The sequence below is a fragment of the Gobio gobio genome, assembly GCF_949357685.1.
Source record: "Gobio gobio genome assembly, chromosome: 9".
NCBI classification, from domain to species: Eukaryota; Metazoa; Chordata; class Actinopteri; order Cypriniformes; family Gobionidae; genus Gobio; species Gobio gobio.
This window is the reverse complement of record NC_137115.1, coordinates 40,468,971-40,486,342: the sequence shown is the minus strand read 5'-3', so window position 1 is coordinate 40,486,342 and position 17,372 is coordinate 40,468,971. Positions and strand designations below refer to the sequence as shown.

General features: G+C 38.2%; 1 protein-coding gene across 8 annotated transcripts in view; it reads left to right on the top strand.

The window, feature by feature from the left end:
- ppfibp1b (PPFIA binding protein 1b) overlaps positions 1-17,372 on the top strand; it is a 35,095-nt gene that overhangs the window by 15,479 nt on the left and 2,244 nt on the right. The window contains exons 7-26 of one of the 8 annotated variants that reach the window (XM_079825865.1): positions 694-786; positions 959-1,051; positions 5,903-6,020; positions 6,444-6,488; positions 7,819-7,880; positions 7,972-8,056; positions 8,949-9,088; positions 10,725-10,825; positions 11,278-11,337; positions 11,544-11,604; positions 11,940-12,111; positions 13,696-13,837; positions 14,446-14,577; positions 14,821-14,971; positions 15,099-15,210; positions 15,329-15,417; positions 15,944-16,066; positions 16,153-16,278; positions 16,602-16,790; positions 16,892-17,059. In XM_079825865.1, the coding sequence (XP_079681991.1) occupies positions 694-786; positions 959-1,051; positions 5,903-6,020; positions 6,444-6,488; positions 7,819-7,880; positions 7,972-8,056; positions 8,949-9,088; positions 10,725-10,825; positions 11,278-11,337; positions 11,544-11,604; positions 11,940-12,111; positions 13,696-13,837; positions 14,446-14,577; positions 14,821-14,971; positions 15,099-15,210; positions 15,329-15,417; positions 15,944-16,066; positions 16,153-16,278; positions 16,602-16,790; positions 16,892-17,059 (2,262 nt within the window). The remainder of the gene's footprint in view (positions 1-693; positions 787-958; positions 1,052-5,902; positions 6,021-6,443; positions 6,489-7,818; positions 7,881-7,971; positions 8,057-8,948; positions 9,089-10,724; positions 10,826-11,277; positions 11,338-11,543; positions 11,605-11,939; positions 12,112-13,695; positions 13,838-14,445; positions 14,578-14,820; positions 14,972-15,098; positions 15,211-15,328; positions 15,418-15,943; positions 16,067-16,152; positions 16,279-16,601; positions 16,791-16,891; positions 17,060-17,372) is intronic. The other 7 variants (XM_079825868.1, XM_079825866.1, XM_079825867.1 and 4 more) reach the window with 7 other exon arrangements.

Here is a 17,372-nt window from a genome sequence, read left to right as displayed (position 1 = left end):
AATGCATACTTGCTGAGTAAAAGCATTAATTTCTTCAAAAATATCTGACTGATCCCTAAATTTATACCTGTACTTTTAAGTATTCAGATTTTTTTTTTATTAATTCTGAGGCTTCCGGGTCACTGCTCAAGGTGAATGTATCTTTTTTTTTTTTTTTTTTGGAACATTCACTGAGTGTTTACAACTGGAGGCTGTTCTGTTGTTTATTGAATCATAAATCCACGGCTGAATGCTAGACATCCTGACAAAGAGCTTGGCCCTGAAAGGCCTGAGTGCTGAATGGAAGCTTGTCACTAGATTCTTGTTTTTTGCTCGTAAAGCATTTCTAAAGATTGAATACTTAGTCTGTTTGCTAAACAAACCATTTCAAACATGAGAAAAGGCTTATCTTTGAAGCTTCACGAATAGGAATATGGCTTTGATAATCTGTATGCATTTAGAAGAGAGCTATTAATATTATTAGGTTCTGAGCATTAACGTCCCTCCGTTTGTGAAACTGTGTGAAAGTGTGTAAATAGTTATTTTATTTTGGTGGTAGTCAACAGCATACATATATGCAGTCAATATAGTTTAACTTAAACCTATTATTCATTCATTTAACAGTAAATTTCACATTATTAAATTCATATGAATAGTTTAATAATTAATAATGGAGATTGTTTGCATTTTAAAGACTTTTTTCTTTCTTTTTAGGGTTTGATTTTGGAGATTAATGAACTGAGATATCGCATTTCTGAGATGGAGAGTGAACGGTTACAGTATGAAAAGAAATTGAAATCCACCAAGGTGAGTGTCAACACTAGTTTCTTACTAGTTAAAACAATACTTGTTTACGTCTTTAGGCTTGTATAGGGTTTTCTTTTCTGCTCTTGTCTCTCTTGCATAACCTGTCACTATTCTTGTTATCTTTTAAGTGTTTATTTTCCTTTTCCTCCTTGGCTAACCTCTCTGCCGCTAGTCGCTAATGGCCAAACTCTCTAGCCTGAAACTCAAAATGGGCCAGATGCAGTATGAGAAACAGAGGAAGGAACAAAAAATCCAGGAACTTAAGGTCGGCATACCTCAGGGTGGTTACTGCTTGTGGTTGTGATCCAAAGACCTTTTATTTAGTTATTTTTGCACTGTAACTTTGCTTTTAGGCACTTTTATTGAAGCCGTTTTAAGTTTAAGCATTTACTCATACAGTGGCCACACTTGATATTTTATTAACTATACAATGACATTCAGTGTTGCTTTAGAGTCCAAATACATTCTAGAGCCACTGTTGAGTGTATTCTCTCAAATCATTACAGAATTACACTTTTAATCATCTCCGCTTGACTGAGAGCTCTATAGTAGCTCCATAGCCCTCCATTTTACACCATTTAAAGGGTACAGACAAAGTTGTCATCATCATTTGAAAGCTGCTCATTAAATCTGCCCTCGTCTCTAAGCAGTGGCTCCAGTATAAGATCTCAGCATGTTTAATTAACCACAAGTATGCTTTAGTGTGAGGCTCTACGTGATGTTTAAGCTGAGAGGGCTACATTTCAGATTGCTTTATAATGCAGGAGAAGCTATTTATGTCGCTACTTCCTACTGTAGCATACTGTTAAGCCACACGCTTCAAAAAGCTCTGTGAGGTTTGTGTAAATGTGCTACTCTAGTTTTTTTGTGTGTGTGTCTGTGTGTGTTCTTCTCTCCCACCTTGCACTGCTTTGAACCCTTGAATGAAGTTCTTGAATGTGAACTGGATTAGTAGTAGACTGATATATATAATTAAGTTAACACTGCTATTTTGTGATACAAGATAATCCAATAACCCTGCATGCTTGGCCAATTAACAAAAGTTTTAGTGTCAGAGCAATGGATGAATCTTGTGTTTTCAAATTTTTATATTTTGTCTGGTTTTATCAGTAACTTTGTCAGTAATATGTCTCAATTATAAAAAATATTATTATTAATGCTGTCAATCGATTAAAAAAATTAACTAATTAATTGCACATTTTTAATACTTTTATATTGTAATAATTTCAGTTACTCTCCAACTTAAAAACAGTATTTTTTATTTTATATTTATTGTAATGGCATATTTTTTATTAATGAAGGCCAGTATCATTGGCTACGTTTACTTGCAACCAAATAATCCATTTGTAATCAGATTGACAGCTCAATCGGACTGTAAAGCCCTCCTGTAAACACCTTAATCAATCCGATTGAACTTGATCCGAATTAAATTTCGATTGGATTGAAAGGGTTGGTTTATTCCTTTTCTAATCCGATCGAGAGGGCATGTAAACACTTGATCGGATTTGAAAACTAAAACTGAAAGGACTGTGCATGTGCAATGACAGAAATAGACTAATAAATAAAAATAATGACGTACGACATGCGGAACGAGCTGTTCTTCTTGTTGAATAAATTGTCCTGTCATTCTAAAATTCTCCTTTCACTCTCAGTGTCTGTGAAGTGGAGCAGGACCATATCCCATCAGCCCTTGTTTCAGATTCTCATCCACAGACAACTGATTTTGGGTGGATAATAATGGATAGAAATTGATAAATATTAAGTCTGCTGTTTAAAATAAATAAAGAACCAATGTAGGAGAATAGTTATTATGCGCAAACGGCAGAAAACTTTGCATATTTGTGCAGTGCGCATGTCAAATAATCAATTCCGATTTAAAGCTTGTGACATATAAACGCACACATCAACCCCATCACTTTGTATGTAAACACTAGATTCAGATTCATCAATCAGAATGAATTCAGGCCGATTGAAACAAAAGTTGTGCATGTAAACATAGCCACTGGTACAAAAACGTCTCAGGTTACTTGCGTAAATTATGTTCTCTGCCGGAAAGGAAGGCCTGTCAGCAGCACGAGGAGCTTGGCAGCGGACGCAGCGTCTCGTTCCCTACTCAGAGAACATAGGTTACGCAAGTAACCTGAGACGTTCTCTTTCATAGGTTCACTCGACGCTGCATCACTTTATGACGTAATGGGAACGATATACCACACACGCCAAGCTAAAGCGCTGCCATATCTGGCTCAAAGAATACCAGATAACCTGCATGGCCAGGTTAAGCAGATAGAACATGCAAACCCGAAGCCATGTCGAGATCCAAGCTATAGAACCTCACAAAAGTGTGCGGGGAGAAACAACCTGCCGCTACACAAATATCCTCCAGAAGAGCCCCTCTAAAAAGCGCTTGAGAGGAAGCGTCTCTTTCCTTCAGCGCCGGAAAAGGCGTGGGTCGGGCCAGTTCTGTATTTCGAAGCGCGCTGGGCGGCGAAAGTAACAGAGCTGGATAAGGAGAGCTGGTGAGAGGCGGGCTTGCGCTTGCGCGGTCTGACCCAGCCTCGGACGTGAGCTGAAGCTCTCCTTTTTCTGAGCGGAGGGTCAGGAGCGACTCGAAGTGGCCGGAGCAGAAGGTTTGCTGGGCCGCTTTGGGTCAATGCGCCTGTGAGGACGTTGGCTGGGAAACGGGCGACCACGAGCCCCCCAGATCTTGGTGGGTGGGGGATGACCCTGGTCTCTCCTCCTATTGGTAAACTCCCTTCTGTGAGAAGGGCGTTCTCTGGACTGAGAGGGGGAGGGGTTAGGAGAGTCCCTCGCTCTCCTAGGCATGAACTGCTTAAAAGCGGCAGACTGAGATTTAGCGGCTCTAAACTTCTCAACCACCGTGTTGACCGCCTCCCCAAACAAACCAGACTGTGAAACCGGAGCATCCAGTAGGTAAACCTTTTCCTTATCACAGATTTCCGTGAGGTTGAGCCACAGGTGGCGCTCTGCCGCCACCGTGCCAGCCATTGAACGTCCTATGGCGCGAGCTGTGTGCTTCGTGGCTCGTAAAGCCAAATCCGTGGCTTTGCGCAGTTTCTTGACTGCTTCTGTAAAACCAAATCCGTGGCTTTGCGCAGTTCCTTGACTGCTTCCGGTGTCAAACCGGCGCCCTCGACCATCTCCTAAAGCACGTCCGCCTGATAGGCCTGAAGGATGGCCATGGTATGAAGGGCCATGCCAGCCTGACCAGCCGCAGTTTTTTGGATTTAGGATTTTCCGATAAGGGCGGAAGTGGTCCTACACGGTTTAGTGGGAAGAAGGGGGCGGGACTTCCACGAGGGAACTGAAGATGGAGCGAGATGAGTGGCCAGTGTATCCTCAACCGCAGGAATGGCGGAATAGCCCTGCTCCACAGAACCAACGAGGTTGGTGAAGTCAGCGGCTGCCGCGTTAGTCAGGCGGGCTGAGAACGGCTGCTTCCAGGATCTGGATATCTCGCTGTGCAGATCGCTGAAGAAAGGCAGCTTCCTCCGCGTTGGCCTGGAATTAGGGCCACTCAGAAATCTCTCGTCAAGCCGAGAGGATTGAGCTTCACGGGGTTCGTCCGGCCACTCGATAGCGAGCTTCTCCGTAGCACGTGACAGCACGTCGACGAGCTCCGCATATGCCGCTGAACGCCGCGCTTCCTGGCCGCTAGGCGGGAGAGCGTCGTCATTAAAGGCAGGCCCGAAATCCTCAGAGTCGGACGCTGCAGTGAACACGACATCATCCAGTCCGAAGGAAACCGCGTCGCGTGCCTCCGGGCTGGGACACAAGTAGTCGTGCGAAAAATAGACGGGCGGAGTCGCGCGCACTCCACATCCTCGAGCTCTACATCCGAACCCCAGGTCGCGGATCCAAGAGAGGCCTGCACGGCCTCGGGAGCGCGACGGGGAAAAACGGATGACTCCCTCTCAAAAACCGCGAGCCTCGAGCGGAGGGTTTTGAGAAGGAGGTTATCACAAAATTTAAATTTTTAAAACCCCTGAACCGCCTCGCGCGTGTGAAAACCCCAAACATTTGACGCACTTACTGTGGGGGTCGTCATTCGCGATGAAGCGAGTGCATGGGGGCGGGCAACGACGAAAATCCATGGCACTTCACCGCAAGGAGAACAATGTTCCACTTTCCGCAGTTGCTGAAGTGCTGGGGATAAAAGTCGAATGAAATCCAAGATATTTGGGCCAGAAAAACCGAAACCGAAGGGCATGAAATGGCCGCTTCGTAAAGGCAGAGAAATCTGAGGAGCAGATGGTGCGTGCGCCAGTATAATGTGGCGGTGTCGGGGCGCCGCCCGCGCCATCAGCCAATGAATTGGTGTGATTCTATAAGGGCTTCAGACAATTGGCACACCCAGAGGGCGTTCCCATTACATCATAAAGTGACGCAGCGTCGAGTGAACCTATGAAAGAGAACAGCTACTGATGAAATGCATTCTTTTTAAACATTAATTATGGACATTCAACATTACAGTATAACTGAAATCTATATCAATTTCAACATTTATTAGGCTTTAAAAAATAACCACTTTTAATTTAAGTGAACTTAAAACAATCTTCAGATAAACCCATTATAATAAATGTCATATTTATCTTTGGCCTTCCTAACAGGTAGGAAATATACAGAAATTGAAAAGTTATCATACAGTCTGCTCTGTATAAATAATACATTGAATATTGATTAACTCCTCTGTTACCTTTGTTTTTTGATTTACATTAATGACAGCCATCAGAGCAACTGGTTTATTAGGCGGCTGTGACCTATTTAAGATCTCATGCGTTAACGCGCTAGTCTTGACAGCACTAATTATTATTATTATTTATAATAAATATTATTATGTAAATATAATTATTAATATTAATAATGATGATAATATTTGTTTATATTATAATTATTATTATATCGGTTTACCATCTTTATAACAGTTTATTTATACATCAAACAGCACTCTCATTTTGCATGTGTACTGTGTACTGAACTCTCTTATAGTAATTAGTAACTGCATGGTTTGGTATTGCTGGGCTTTTAACCTGTTAACTTTGTTGGTGGTCCAGGCTTTGGATTCAGCGTTGTGAGATCTGTGTGTTTTAATGTGCAGGAGGAGCTGGTTACATTGAGAAGGCAGGTTGATGGCAGAGATGGTGATCTGAGGAGGCTGCAGGATGAGACGGGGTCCAGATCCCCAACGCCTGCAGGCCTAGACGGCACAGAGAGAGGTGGGTCATGTAAAGTAATCACAGTGTTGCCTGTCCCAGCATGCCCTTCAGGGGCCTAGTTTTGTCTTGTCATTATGCTATATCTGTGATGCTGTACTGACTAATTTAAAATAAAAATAGAGTTGATCAACTTAATCAGTTGTTATTGTATTTATTAATTGTCCCTTTTTTTACTTTCTTAAATTGTACTTTTTTATTTTCTTTTAATTGTTTTATTATTATTATTATTATTTTTTTTTAGTTTTTGTCCCTTGGATTTTAGCTTTTGATATTGCTTGACATTTTCTTTTATTTGTCTATTTATTTATTTATTGTTTAGATTTGTCTTTCTTTTTTTTATTCAACATTTTATGTATAGCACTTTATTGGTCCAATACCTTCAATAACAGAATACATTTAATACCATTACTCTGTCTTAAACAGTTTTCCATACTGAGGAAACATTAAAAAAGAGGCTCAAAGAGAAACGTAAGGGGGCTCCATGTCTACCTTCTACACATACATCCTTTTTCATTTTTAATCTTTGTACTATTTTTGTCCCCTTAGTCCTCTACTTCCTGTGCCTGCATGTTTGGGCATGGTACTCATGAAGCTTGCTTTTCCATGACATTGCAGTGCAAATTATAGTCTTACAAGAAGTTAATGGATTTAAAAATACCAGTTATTAGGTATAGGGAAGGGTCCTAAATTAAACCTCGTCAAGCACCAAATGTGAATAAAAATGTTGATGAGTATATAAAATGGTGTCAATCGCCAGTTGGCCGGTAACATTTTTATGAAGTCTAACAATGCAGTGTTGTGAGAACATGAACGAAGCTCGGAACAGTTGACGCATCGGCAAAAAAAAGTTTAATCCGTGTCAATTTAAATATTTAATTGCAAGAAGACGCGAAAGGGAACTCAATTCACTACTCGCGCACTGTGGTAAATATTCTGCGCCTCAACATCCGAAGCTGTCTGTCTCAGACAGTGCACACATACTGAATTGAGCTCTCTTTCACGTCTTGAAAGGACAAATTCACACAAAGTATCCTAGTAAACATAGTCGGTTATGTCTTAAATAATTTAGAAAGAAAACGCTTGTGCACAGTATCAGTGTACTGGATTCGTGCAGGTCTTAAAGTGACAGCATCCTAATAATCCTGATGCTGTCTGTGTCGTTAATTTAAACAACAAAAGACAAAGAGAAAATCACTCACTGCTCTTGTCTGATTAACTTTTTTAACTTTAATAAGGATTAATCTGTTTAATTTATACAGTAAAGACGGATTATTAAGTTTCATGGCTGGTAAAAAATATGTATAGCTTAAAAATTTACTTTAGGCACAGGAAATGAGTAATAAATAACAATCCTTTCTTATGTTGTAGCCCTGACAAGAGTCAGATTGTGGTCACCATCTGGCATGTCACATTTACATGATTGTCTGTTTGTTTCTTGCTTGTCACCTCCTACTGTAACACCACCTCTTCCCCAAAGCTAGTTTCTTCACCTCACTTCCTCTCTTCCCTCCATTATCAGCAGTTGCCCGTAACCCTTGTTCACACTCCTCATGACCTCACAGGCTGGACGTCCACTCTTATCTGTGGCTGTATACACTCACGTTTAATCCCAACAAGCTCCTCCTCGCTTCTGTTGTGTACATTTCTCATATTTGTCACAGAAGGTCACTGTTGTATTTCAGCTCAATGTGTCTGTCTACAGCTTATGTGATGCTAAATGTCAGGCCTGATGCCTAATGTTTCTTTGCCCTTTAGTGTTATGAAATGGACTTTAGTTTACTAAGCCTGTGTTTTGCAGATATGGAAGTACAGAGGATGAAGAAAGCAATGGAGTCATTGATGGCTGCAAATGAGGAGAAGGTAGTTTTAGGTCATAAGTTTCCTTTTCCATTGCTTTTGAAAATAAATAAAGGATCTTAACATTTAATGCTGATAATGATGCTTTGTGTAGGATCGCAAGATTGAAGAGTTGCGACAGTCACTCATGCGTTACAAGAAAGTGCAAGAGATGGTCATGTCTGCTCAGGGGAGAAAAGGTGATTTATTTTACATTTTAACTTTTTAATAAAAACAATTCCAAAGGGATGTGAATGTGCATGTACCACTGTGTTATTCTAGTAGTATTTATATTCTATTATAGTCTTTATTAATACTAAATCATTTAATATATTGAGTTTTTTTCCCCCTTAATTTTTTTTGGTTTTGTTTTTAAACATTTCTATTTAGCCTTTATTTCAGTTTTAGTTTCAGTAATTTAGTTCTTCAACTTCAACTTAATCACATTTTTTCAGATTTTTTTTGTCTGAAGTTTTTCATTGAATATTTATATTTTGTTCTATTTACGCTTTTTATTTTTTTCATATTAAATAAAATAGTAATAAAATAGTAATTAATAGTTTTAGTGAACAATGACAACACTACATGTAATACAAAAAATGCATAATTTAAATAAATTATTTATATATTGTGAAAGGCGTACATGCTGATGTATAAATACAAAAATAAATATATTTTTACTGTATTACAGTAAAGAGAAACACCATGGAAACTTTCCTTTACAGGAGATAAATCATAATATGAGGGGAAAATGTACTTGATTATCATAAAATAATGTCAAAATGCAAAATACAAAATACAATCCTTATAGAAAGACTTGTATAATATACTTTTATTATACAAGTATATTATAAGTATATATTTAAACACTTATAATATATACTTGTATTAATTATTACTAGTATTATTACTTTATTATATAATACTATGTAATGAATGTGACCTTGATATGTTTTCTAGAGATTCACCCAATTAATTAAATCCCATAACATGCTGTTGTTAAGTGACAGGCTGTATTTGCTCTTATGGTGCTGTGTGGTGTGTTTCCTAGCTAATGATCTAATCTCCCTCCTCTCCTGTCTTTCTCATCAGATAAGGTCAAAGACGGAGACAGTGATGAGAGCAATAGCGACAGCTCCCTCTCCATGTCCACCGCGCTTTCCGTTTCCATGGACACGGAGAAGTCTCTGCTCGCTTACACAGAGGACGTTTCTGTGAGGGGTCAAAATGAGGTAAAAAAAAACATTTCAGACAAATAAAATTCATATGTTTCAATCAAGGTTATACTATTAACTTTTGTTGGTGAGTCTGCATCCTTGTTAAAGAACTATATTTTGTTTTGCCGTGCCTAATATGAAATCACTGCATTGCAACCAAGCCTGTAGCACTCCTCTCAGAAACTGAAGCCTCTGCGCCTCGATTGCCCCCAGGTGGTTGGTCCCAGTATCGGTCATAACCCCCGCCCTTCCGTGTTTTCCAATGGACACGAGACAAACTAAATAATTAAATTACACTTCAAATATTTTTTTCCCAAAGTTGGTTTCAGTCATTGTTGGCAGTTTTTATCACGCTGATTTAATTTCAAGTGTTCGTTTTTAAATAAGTTTAGTTTTAGTTAGTTATTTGATGTTATAAAAACGGGGGGTGTGACGTCATGATTGATAGCTGAGATTGACGGTTTCTCTGAGTGAAGTTGTCACCGAGGCACTAACAGACTTTTTTCTGGATTTTTGGGAGGAGATTGGAGCTTTAATCTCTACATAACTGTTTATTTCACACCAACATAATGAATTGTTCTGCTTCTGTGAGAGTGTGGGCGGGCTTTTGATATCGCGCCTCTACTTCTACTGCGCAGATTCCGATCCCGAGATCACTACTGCGCAGACTCGGTCCCAAATCTGCGCAAGATATCAGCACCATATTCGGACCTCCGGAGGCTTCAATTACTTCAGCGGAAGCGAATGAAGTCGCGTCGTCCATATTTTTTACAGTCTATGATTGCAACCTATTAATATTCTTAATTTAGAGCAACACAGGCTGATTGACAATTCAGCAAAGTAGTGTTGATGGTGTTTTTTTTTTAGGCTAAAACCACAATTGAACACTTGCAGTACACGTACCATGTCAACCTGTGGCTGATACAGTCACTGACGATCCGGGTTTCAGAAAGTCACTTGTCATGGAGTGACCGAATGTCTTCAAATATTATTGTTCTGGGGTGATGGATCATTGGAATGTGACGTATGCTGTAGGATTTCTCAAACTTTTTGAACCAAGGACTCCCAATACTGATGTTAATGAAATTTGACATTCCTGTAATCAGTGTTATTTATATACTACTATAATATTTACCATATTAATATTGATTTGCCGTTTATTTTTATATTTTGAGTTTTTAATTTTCAATTTATTTGAGTAATTGTATTAGTTTGTTTGTTTTTATTACTTTATTTGTTATTATTTTGTATCTAATATTTATATTTTATTTCAGCTTTATTTCAATAAACAATAATTATTTAAATAGTTTAATAATAAAACAATTACAACACTTCCTTTAATACAAAAATATATGCATTATTTAAATGGTGTACACGCTGATGTACAAATAGAAACAATTTTACAGAAATGTTTTTTTATTGTATTACAGTAATGAGAAACACTATGGAGACAAAAATCTGAATAGATAATCATGGGAAAATGTACTTTGTCATAAAAATGTCAAAATGCAAAACAAAAAATCCTTAATAAAAATATATTAAATTGTATTTTTAAATAAAATATTGTATTTTTATGCTTAAAAGGTTGTTTGAGGTGGACTCCGTTGTGATCTGTTGTGAATTTACCTTTGCATATTCTCTTCATTTGTAGGCGGCTACATTCGTCAGTACACTCCAAGTGCCTTCGTTCACAGTATCATCCCCAGACAGAGCAGACAGCGATTCAGTCCTGGAACACATGTATTCATCAAGGTACATTCTCAGATCAGTACATTAAAACACACCTTGTGTCTGCTGAGGTTGTTTTTTCATGTAGGCTCATCATCTGACAAACTCTGGACAAGCAAACATTCTTTCATATCATAGCTGTGGCTGTAGGTTTACATCCCGAAGCATCCCATCTATGTTACAGCATACTAGCTAAGCATCCCATTCTCCATGTTGCACCTCCGAAGCTATTCCTTTCTTGTGTATTTATGATAGCATCCTCTTTCCGTCCTTTCTAGTCTTTAAAATGCCTTTTGTCTTTTATCTATATCAGAGTTCATGACTATGCCACCTTCTTCATACTTTCCCATCGTTTTATAGTGTCACTTTCTCACTTTTAGCACATCAGTGTATGTCTGTCTATACACCTCACTGCTTTCCCATCATGCTTTGTCACCATCTCTGCATCCCAATGCTTGTGTGTTTGTCCTTTGTAGTGATAAAGAGTGTCAGGAGCCAACACAATCACAGGAGAGCCCATTACATGAGAGTCCAGAGTGAGTATGTGCGTCTGGTGGAGTTTGGTTACAGAAACAGCATTTTGAAATGCCAGTTTTTGGGTAACCTGAAATGCCACTATTATTGTGAAACAAAGTGTGTGTCTGACACCTAAACAGGGTGGTTTGATACCTAGATGATGTCACTTATGAACATTTGTATGTTGGAAATAGTGATGGTAACGGTGTTTTTTTTTATGTTTTAGAACATCAGTGGTCACAAAATCAGGAAGCCAGGACAACCTTGATGGAAAAGCCAGTGAAAAGGTGAATTTAGCTTACTCAAGACTTAACTTGAGAAAAGATTATAAAAAATTATTATTTTTTAAAAACATTTGTTTTTATTAGGGATAGGCAATATATTAAATACTTGCAGTGTAATTGTGAGGATTTAAAGTAAGTTTATTTTGTGCAATTTCCTAATTTGAGAGGCCATTAGCAGTAGATCAGAGGTCGGCAGAGGTAATACAGTTGTATTAATTATATTATATTTATTATATTATATTATATTACAATACATTATATTAATAGAATGCATTTTTTTATATTACATTCATGAAGTTATTTGAGGTTTCTGAAATGTTTTCTTTCTGCTCTTTTAGATCAGTGCTTTTGATGAGTTCAACAAGATTACAACTCTACCACCCAAATCCACAAGCTCTTCTCGGACTGCTGAGGATGACAGCTTCGGTACCAGGAAAATGAGATCTTCCTTTGGACGGGGATTCTTCAAGCTTAAGGGAGGAAAGAGGACTGCAAGTGCCCCTAATTTGGGTGAGACTATCTTACTTCTAGATAAATATGCCCCTGGTCTTCTAAAGTTTCACTGTGATCAAAAAAGCTCCTATAACTTTGGAAAAACTGTCTGCTCTGTTTGTACGTACAGTAGAGAAAAATGTTTGGACATAAAAACTTTAGACTTTTAGACCAAACAAATGCCTGGTACTATGTGCATGCATCTGTTTTAGTAGTAGTACAGACACTCATTTATGGGCCAGACCTGCTGTATGGCCTCTCTGGAGAAAGACAAAGCAGAATTTGGGTGTGTTTTTATTTCTTTCTTTCCTTTCAAGGAAAAATCCTTCAACGCAATGCATTTCTTTCCAAACATAATCTATTGGCTCTCTGACCATGTTGTACCATATCAAACATACTCACTGCTTCTGCTATTAAAGAGGTCATATTATGCCCTTTTACAAAGTCTTGATTTTGCTTTTGTGGTCTACTAGGTTTTAATGCTTGAATGTTAAAAAAAACACATTAATTCTCACATTTTATATTGTTGCCCCCTCTTTGTGTATGCCTTGGGCGGGAATTATTTAAATGAGGAATATTGTGACGTCGCATGTATGTTCCTGGAAGAAAACTCCAGACTACAATGGAGGCGTTTCAGGGAGTTCAGAAACAGCTCTTTGGATTTTGTGCTTTGTAACTTTGCAGACACTTTTCATGCTCAAACAGCAACATCACATACTAAAAAAAGCATAATAGGCCCCCTTTAAACAAATTTAAAGTCATACTTGAGACTCAAGGGTCCTTGAAGAATAAAATTTTTTAGTTGCTATATGAACACAAAGTATTTTATTGATTTTGAAAACCGCCTAACATATATTGTAGAAGTGACCACATTTTAGCTTAATTCAAGCTATATTTAAAAAGGCTGTCTTTCTGAAAGTAAAACATTTAGGGCCAAAGTTGGTTTATTTTCATTTCTTTACTTCGTAGCAGGAGATGGTATTAAATGAGGTAATGACCTTTTTTTGTTTAAGTCGTCTTGTGAAAATACGGTCTAAATAGATGTATTTAATCATTGAGCTCGTGGTAACCAACGTGAGCCCTTCGAGATGAAGAATATGGAGGTTCTGTCCTCATCGCATGTTATTTTGTGACCACATTACCCAGCACTCAAATATTCTGACCACATTCTCACAGCTCTATATGTGCCCTTCACATCTAGACTACCGTAAGAATGTATGTTCAGGCTGCATTTGGTGCCATTCAACTACAGAGATGTTATTACTTTCATTGTGTTAACTTGCATGTCAGCATGTGACTTTTTTCCATGGTTCCACTACTAAAATAAACCCAATCCAGTTGTTCTTCAGTCCAGACGAGAAGTCATCTGCAATCTTGCCCCATGATGCTGATTCCAGTAGTTCAAGGAACACACTGTAATTTTTGGGCTTCCTGTTATTCATGACATTTTTACTGTTCTGGTCTCCAACTGAACAACTGCCCTTTTTTTTTTCTTCCTTCCCATAATCCTCAGTTTATTTGATGCTTGACTTACCATGGCATTGTGGGTAATGTGTTGTGCTGTGGTGACACCAGGTCTTGTGTATGTGTTTGTTTGCACAGCTGAGACGGAGAGGGACGGCACTGACCATCTGGATCTGGCAGGCATGCCACAGAGGTCAGCTGACAGTGACAGCACACACACTCTCCCCATTTCCCCGGAGGGCAAGAAAAAGTCTAAAGGAATCAAAGCACTCTTTGGAAAGTGAGTCTGAAACATTGATGCAGTATTGGACCTTTTGGACATTCCTTATCCAGCATATTTCCTATCCTATCAATTTTGTTAACAAAAATTATAAAAAAAATAGTTTTTGTTAATTGAGAAAAAGCAATAAAATAAAGTATTAATATTAGATTTTTTTTTTAAAAAAAAACCTGAAATAAATAGAAATGTTGCCTTTGTAACAAAATGAAAAATAAGTTTCAAAATGTTCAAGTTTTAAAATAAGTGCTAAAACGATTAACTTAAATTAAAAAATAAATTAAAGCTAAATAGAAATATAAAAAACAAATAAAAATGGCATGCACAAAATTAATAAAATGTTAACTAAAATATAAAACTCAAAATATTAATAAATCCTGTAAAAGTGTATAAATAATATGAATCTATTTTTAATAAAGTATTGTTTTATTACAAATATTCTTTACTTAAATTGAAAAAATATATTATATATTTTATTAATGATATCACTATTTGAGATAAATGTGGAAAAACTTGTCTGTCATTTAAAGCATGCAGTATCAAGAAATCTGTAATCTCCTTAGTTAACCCACCTCAATTTGATAAAATCGACTTTCTCCTTTTCTTTGAAGACTCAAAAGAAGTCAATCAACCACATTCAACCTGGATGATAACCTATCAGAGAGTGAGTTTAAACGGGGTGGAGTCAGAGCCACAGCTGGGCCCAGGCTGGGCTGGTCACGTGACCTGCAGAACACCAACAGGTTAGTATTTACAGCGATACAGGATAGAGCACTTTCTCAAATTGGAAAGATCTGCTGTTGGTGAAGACACCCTGGTGACAGGCTCACATTCATGTAGCTTGTGCGGCTAGTTGTTGATTCATTGCTTTAGTTTCTCATTAAAAACTCATTTATTTTGTTGTCAGTGACATTTTAATAGTACATGCAGTCAAATATCTCCATCAGAGACTTTCTACCTTGTAAGATGTGCTTTGTGTTTTCCAGTGAGCTGGATGCGCCGTTTGCACGCTGGTCTCGGGAGCAGGTGTGTGATTGGATGCAGGAGCAGGGACTGGGGTTGTATGTGAGTTTGTCAAGGCAGTGGGTCTCCTCCGGCCAGACGCTCCTGCAGGCATCCCAGCAAGATCTGGAAAGAGTGAGTTTTTATTACTTAGAATCAGGATGACAGCATATAGTGGAGTCCAAACTACTTTTAAACCTGGTAATAATCAGTTTTCCTGCTGAAGTTCATATTTAAGGACTGTTCTGCTCTCTCTATGCAGGAGCTGGGAATAAAACACCCTCTCCACAGGAAGAAACTCCAGCTGGCCCTGCAGGCACTGGGCTCAGAGGAAGATGACCACAAGGGCAAACTAGACTACCACTGGGTGACGAGTAAGGAATGGATGTTTATTTATCCACAGTATCATAGCCTTAATTTAACCATAATTTAGCAAACCAATCTATCAGATTGAACTGTATTTGAGTTGTTACCTCTTTCCTTTTGTTCTAGGGTGGCTTGATGATATCGGCCTACCGCAGTACAAGACTCAGTTTGACGAGGGACGTGTGGATGGACGGATGCTTCACTATATGACCGTGGTTAGTCTTTTTCTCAGTCATTTCACAAGGTTTTAATCTTTGAATGAAAACTAGCTTTTAATATATGCTGCCATTCAAAAGGTTGGTAGGATTTTTTTAAATGTTTTGGAAAGAAGTCTCTTATGCTCAAAGATGCTGCATTGATCAAAGATACAGCAAAAACGAATGCAATGAAATACTAAATTTTAAATTACTGTTTTCTATTTCAATATATTTTAAAATGTAATTTATTTCTGTGATGGCAAAGCTGAATTTTCAGCAGCCATTATTCTAGTCTTCAGTGTCACATGATCCTTCAGAAATCGTTCTAATATGCTGATTTGCTGCTCAATAAAAGGTTTGCTATTATCATCAAGGTTGAAAACAGTTGTGCTCTTCAAAATATTGTGGAAATGTGATTTATTTCTTTCATCATTCTTTTTATTTCTTCAAAAGAACAGAAATTACTTTTTTTCATCAGTTTTCATAGAAAGGTAACCAGTAAGTGGTAGCATTTTAGTAATGTTTTTCTTCTCCCACTGAACAGGATGACCTGTTATCTCTGAAAGTGGGCAGTGTTTTACATCACCTCAGTATTAAGAGAGCCATCCAGGTCCTCCGGCTCAACAACTATGACCCCAACTGTCTACGGCGAAGACCTTCAGATGAGGTAGGAAGAGAGACCAAACTCTAATTTGTGCTATCCTGTTATTTTTGTACTTGTACTAGCAATCTTTATTCTTACCATAATTTCAGAACAACATAACTCCAGCTGAGATCTCTCAATGGACCAACCATCGTGTGATGGAGTGGCTGCGGTCTGTTGACCTGGCTGAATATGCACCCAACCTGAGGGGCAGTGGAGTACATGGAGGACTGATGGTGAGAAAAGTCCTAGTTTAGGTTATTGGTTGAAATATTTAAAGAGCTGCACTGGTAACCGAAAACGTGTAAGTTAAAAGCCTGCATCTAAGGCCCTGATCTTGGCTTATATATTTATTAAATAGTAGGGGTAAAAAAAAGTTTGGAATTCCTTTGCAGCGGTTTACTGTTAGCCAACATCGCAACCCGTTTAGGTGAAAATGCAAAGAGGTGCTGCTGTGCGATCAAACCACATTTTGAGAGAACTTTTGCTTTTATTGCTCTCAACCCAGCCTCTTTGAGTAAGAGAAAGTGTCTTTTTTTTTTTTCTTTCTTGGTTTCAGGTGTTGGAACCTCGCTTTAATGTGGAGACGATGGCTCTGCTGCTAAATATTCCCCCCAATAAGACACTTCTGCGGAGGCATCTGGCCACTCACTTTAACCTGCTGGTGGGTTCTGAGGCCCAGCAACTCAAACAGGAGTGTCTAGAGAACCCAGACTACATCTTACTCACTGCCACGGCTAAAGTCAAGGTATGATGCAGAATATCTCCAAGCCATCTACTGCAGAACTGGCATGTGATTCATTCAATTTGGAGTGTAAACATTTTTTTTTGTGTCTGTGTCATATTTAGCCGCACAAGCTGGCGTTTGGAGGGTTTGGAAGGAAGAAGAAACAAGAGGACAACGAAGAGTATGTCTGTCCCATGGATGTGGAGATGCCAAAAGGACGCAGCTTCCAGAAGGCATGCAGAGGCATGGAGCTCCAGATCTATGATGATGACCTAGATCGATTCGACCAGGTAGTGATAGAAGGTTTCTGGTGGTCAGGTTGAACATTTGAAATGTTCAAGAATTTCTCATTGGTTAATCGTTACGATTAAATACAGGAAAACACATGTGAATGACTCACTGAATAATGAGTAATTTTAATTTCAATATTTTAAATATATAAATAATACTTTCTAAATAGTACTTTCAATGTTTTTGAGGGAAGTCTCTTATGCTTACATTTATTTGATCAGTTATACAGTAATATTTTAAATATTATTACAATTTAAAATAAAATACAATTTTCTGTTTGAATGTATTTTAAGATGTAATTTATTCCTGTAA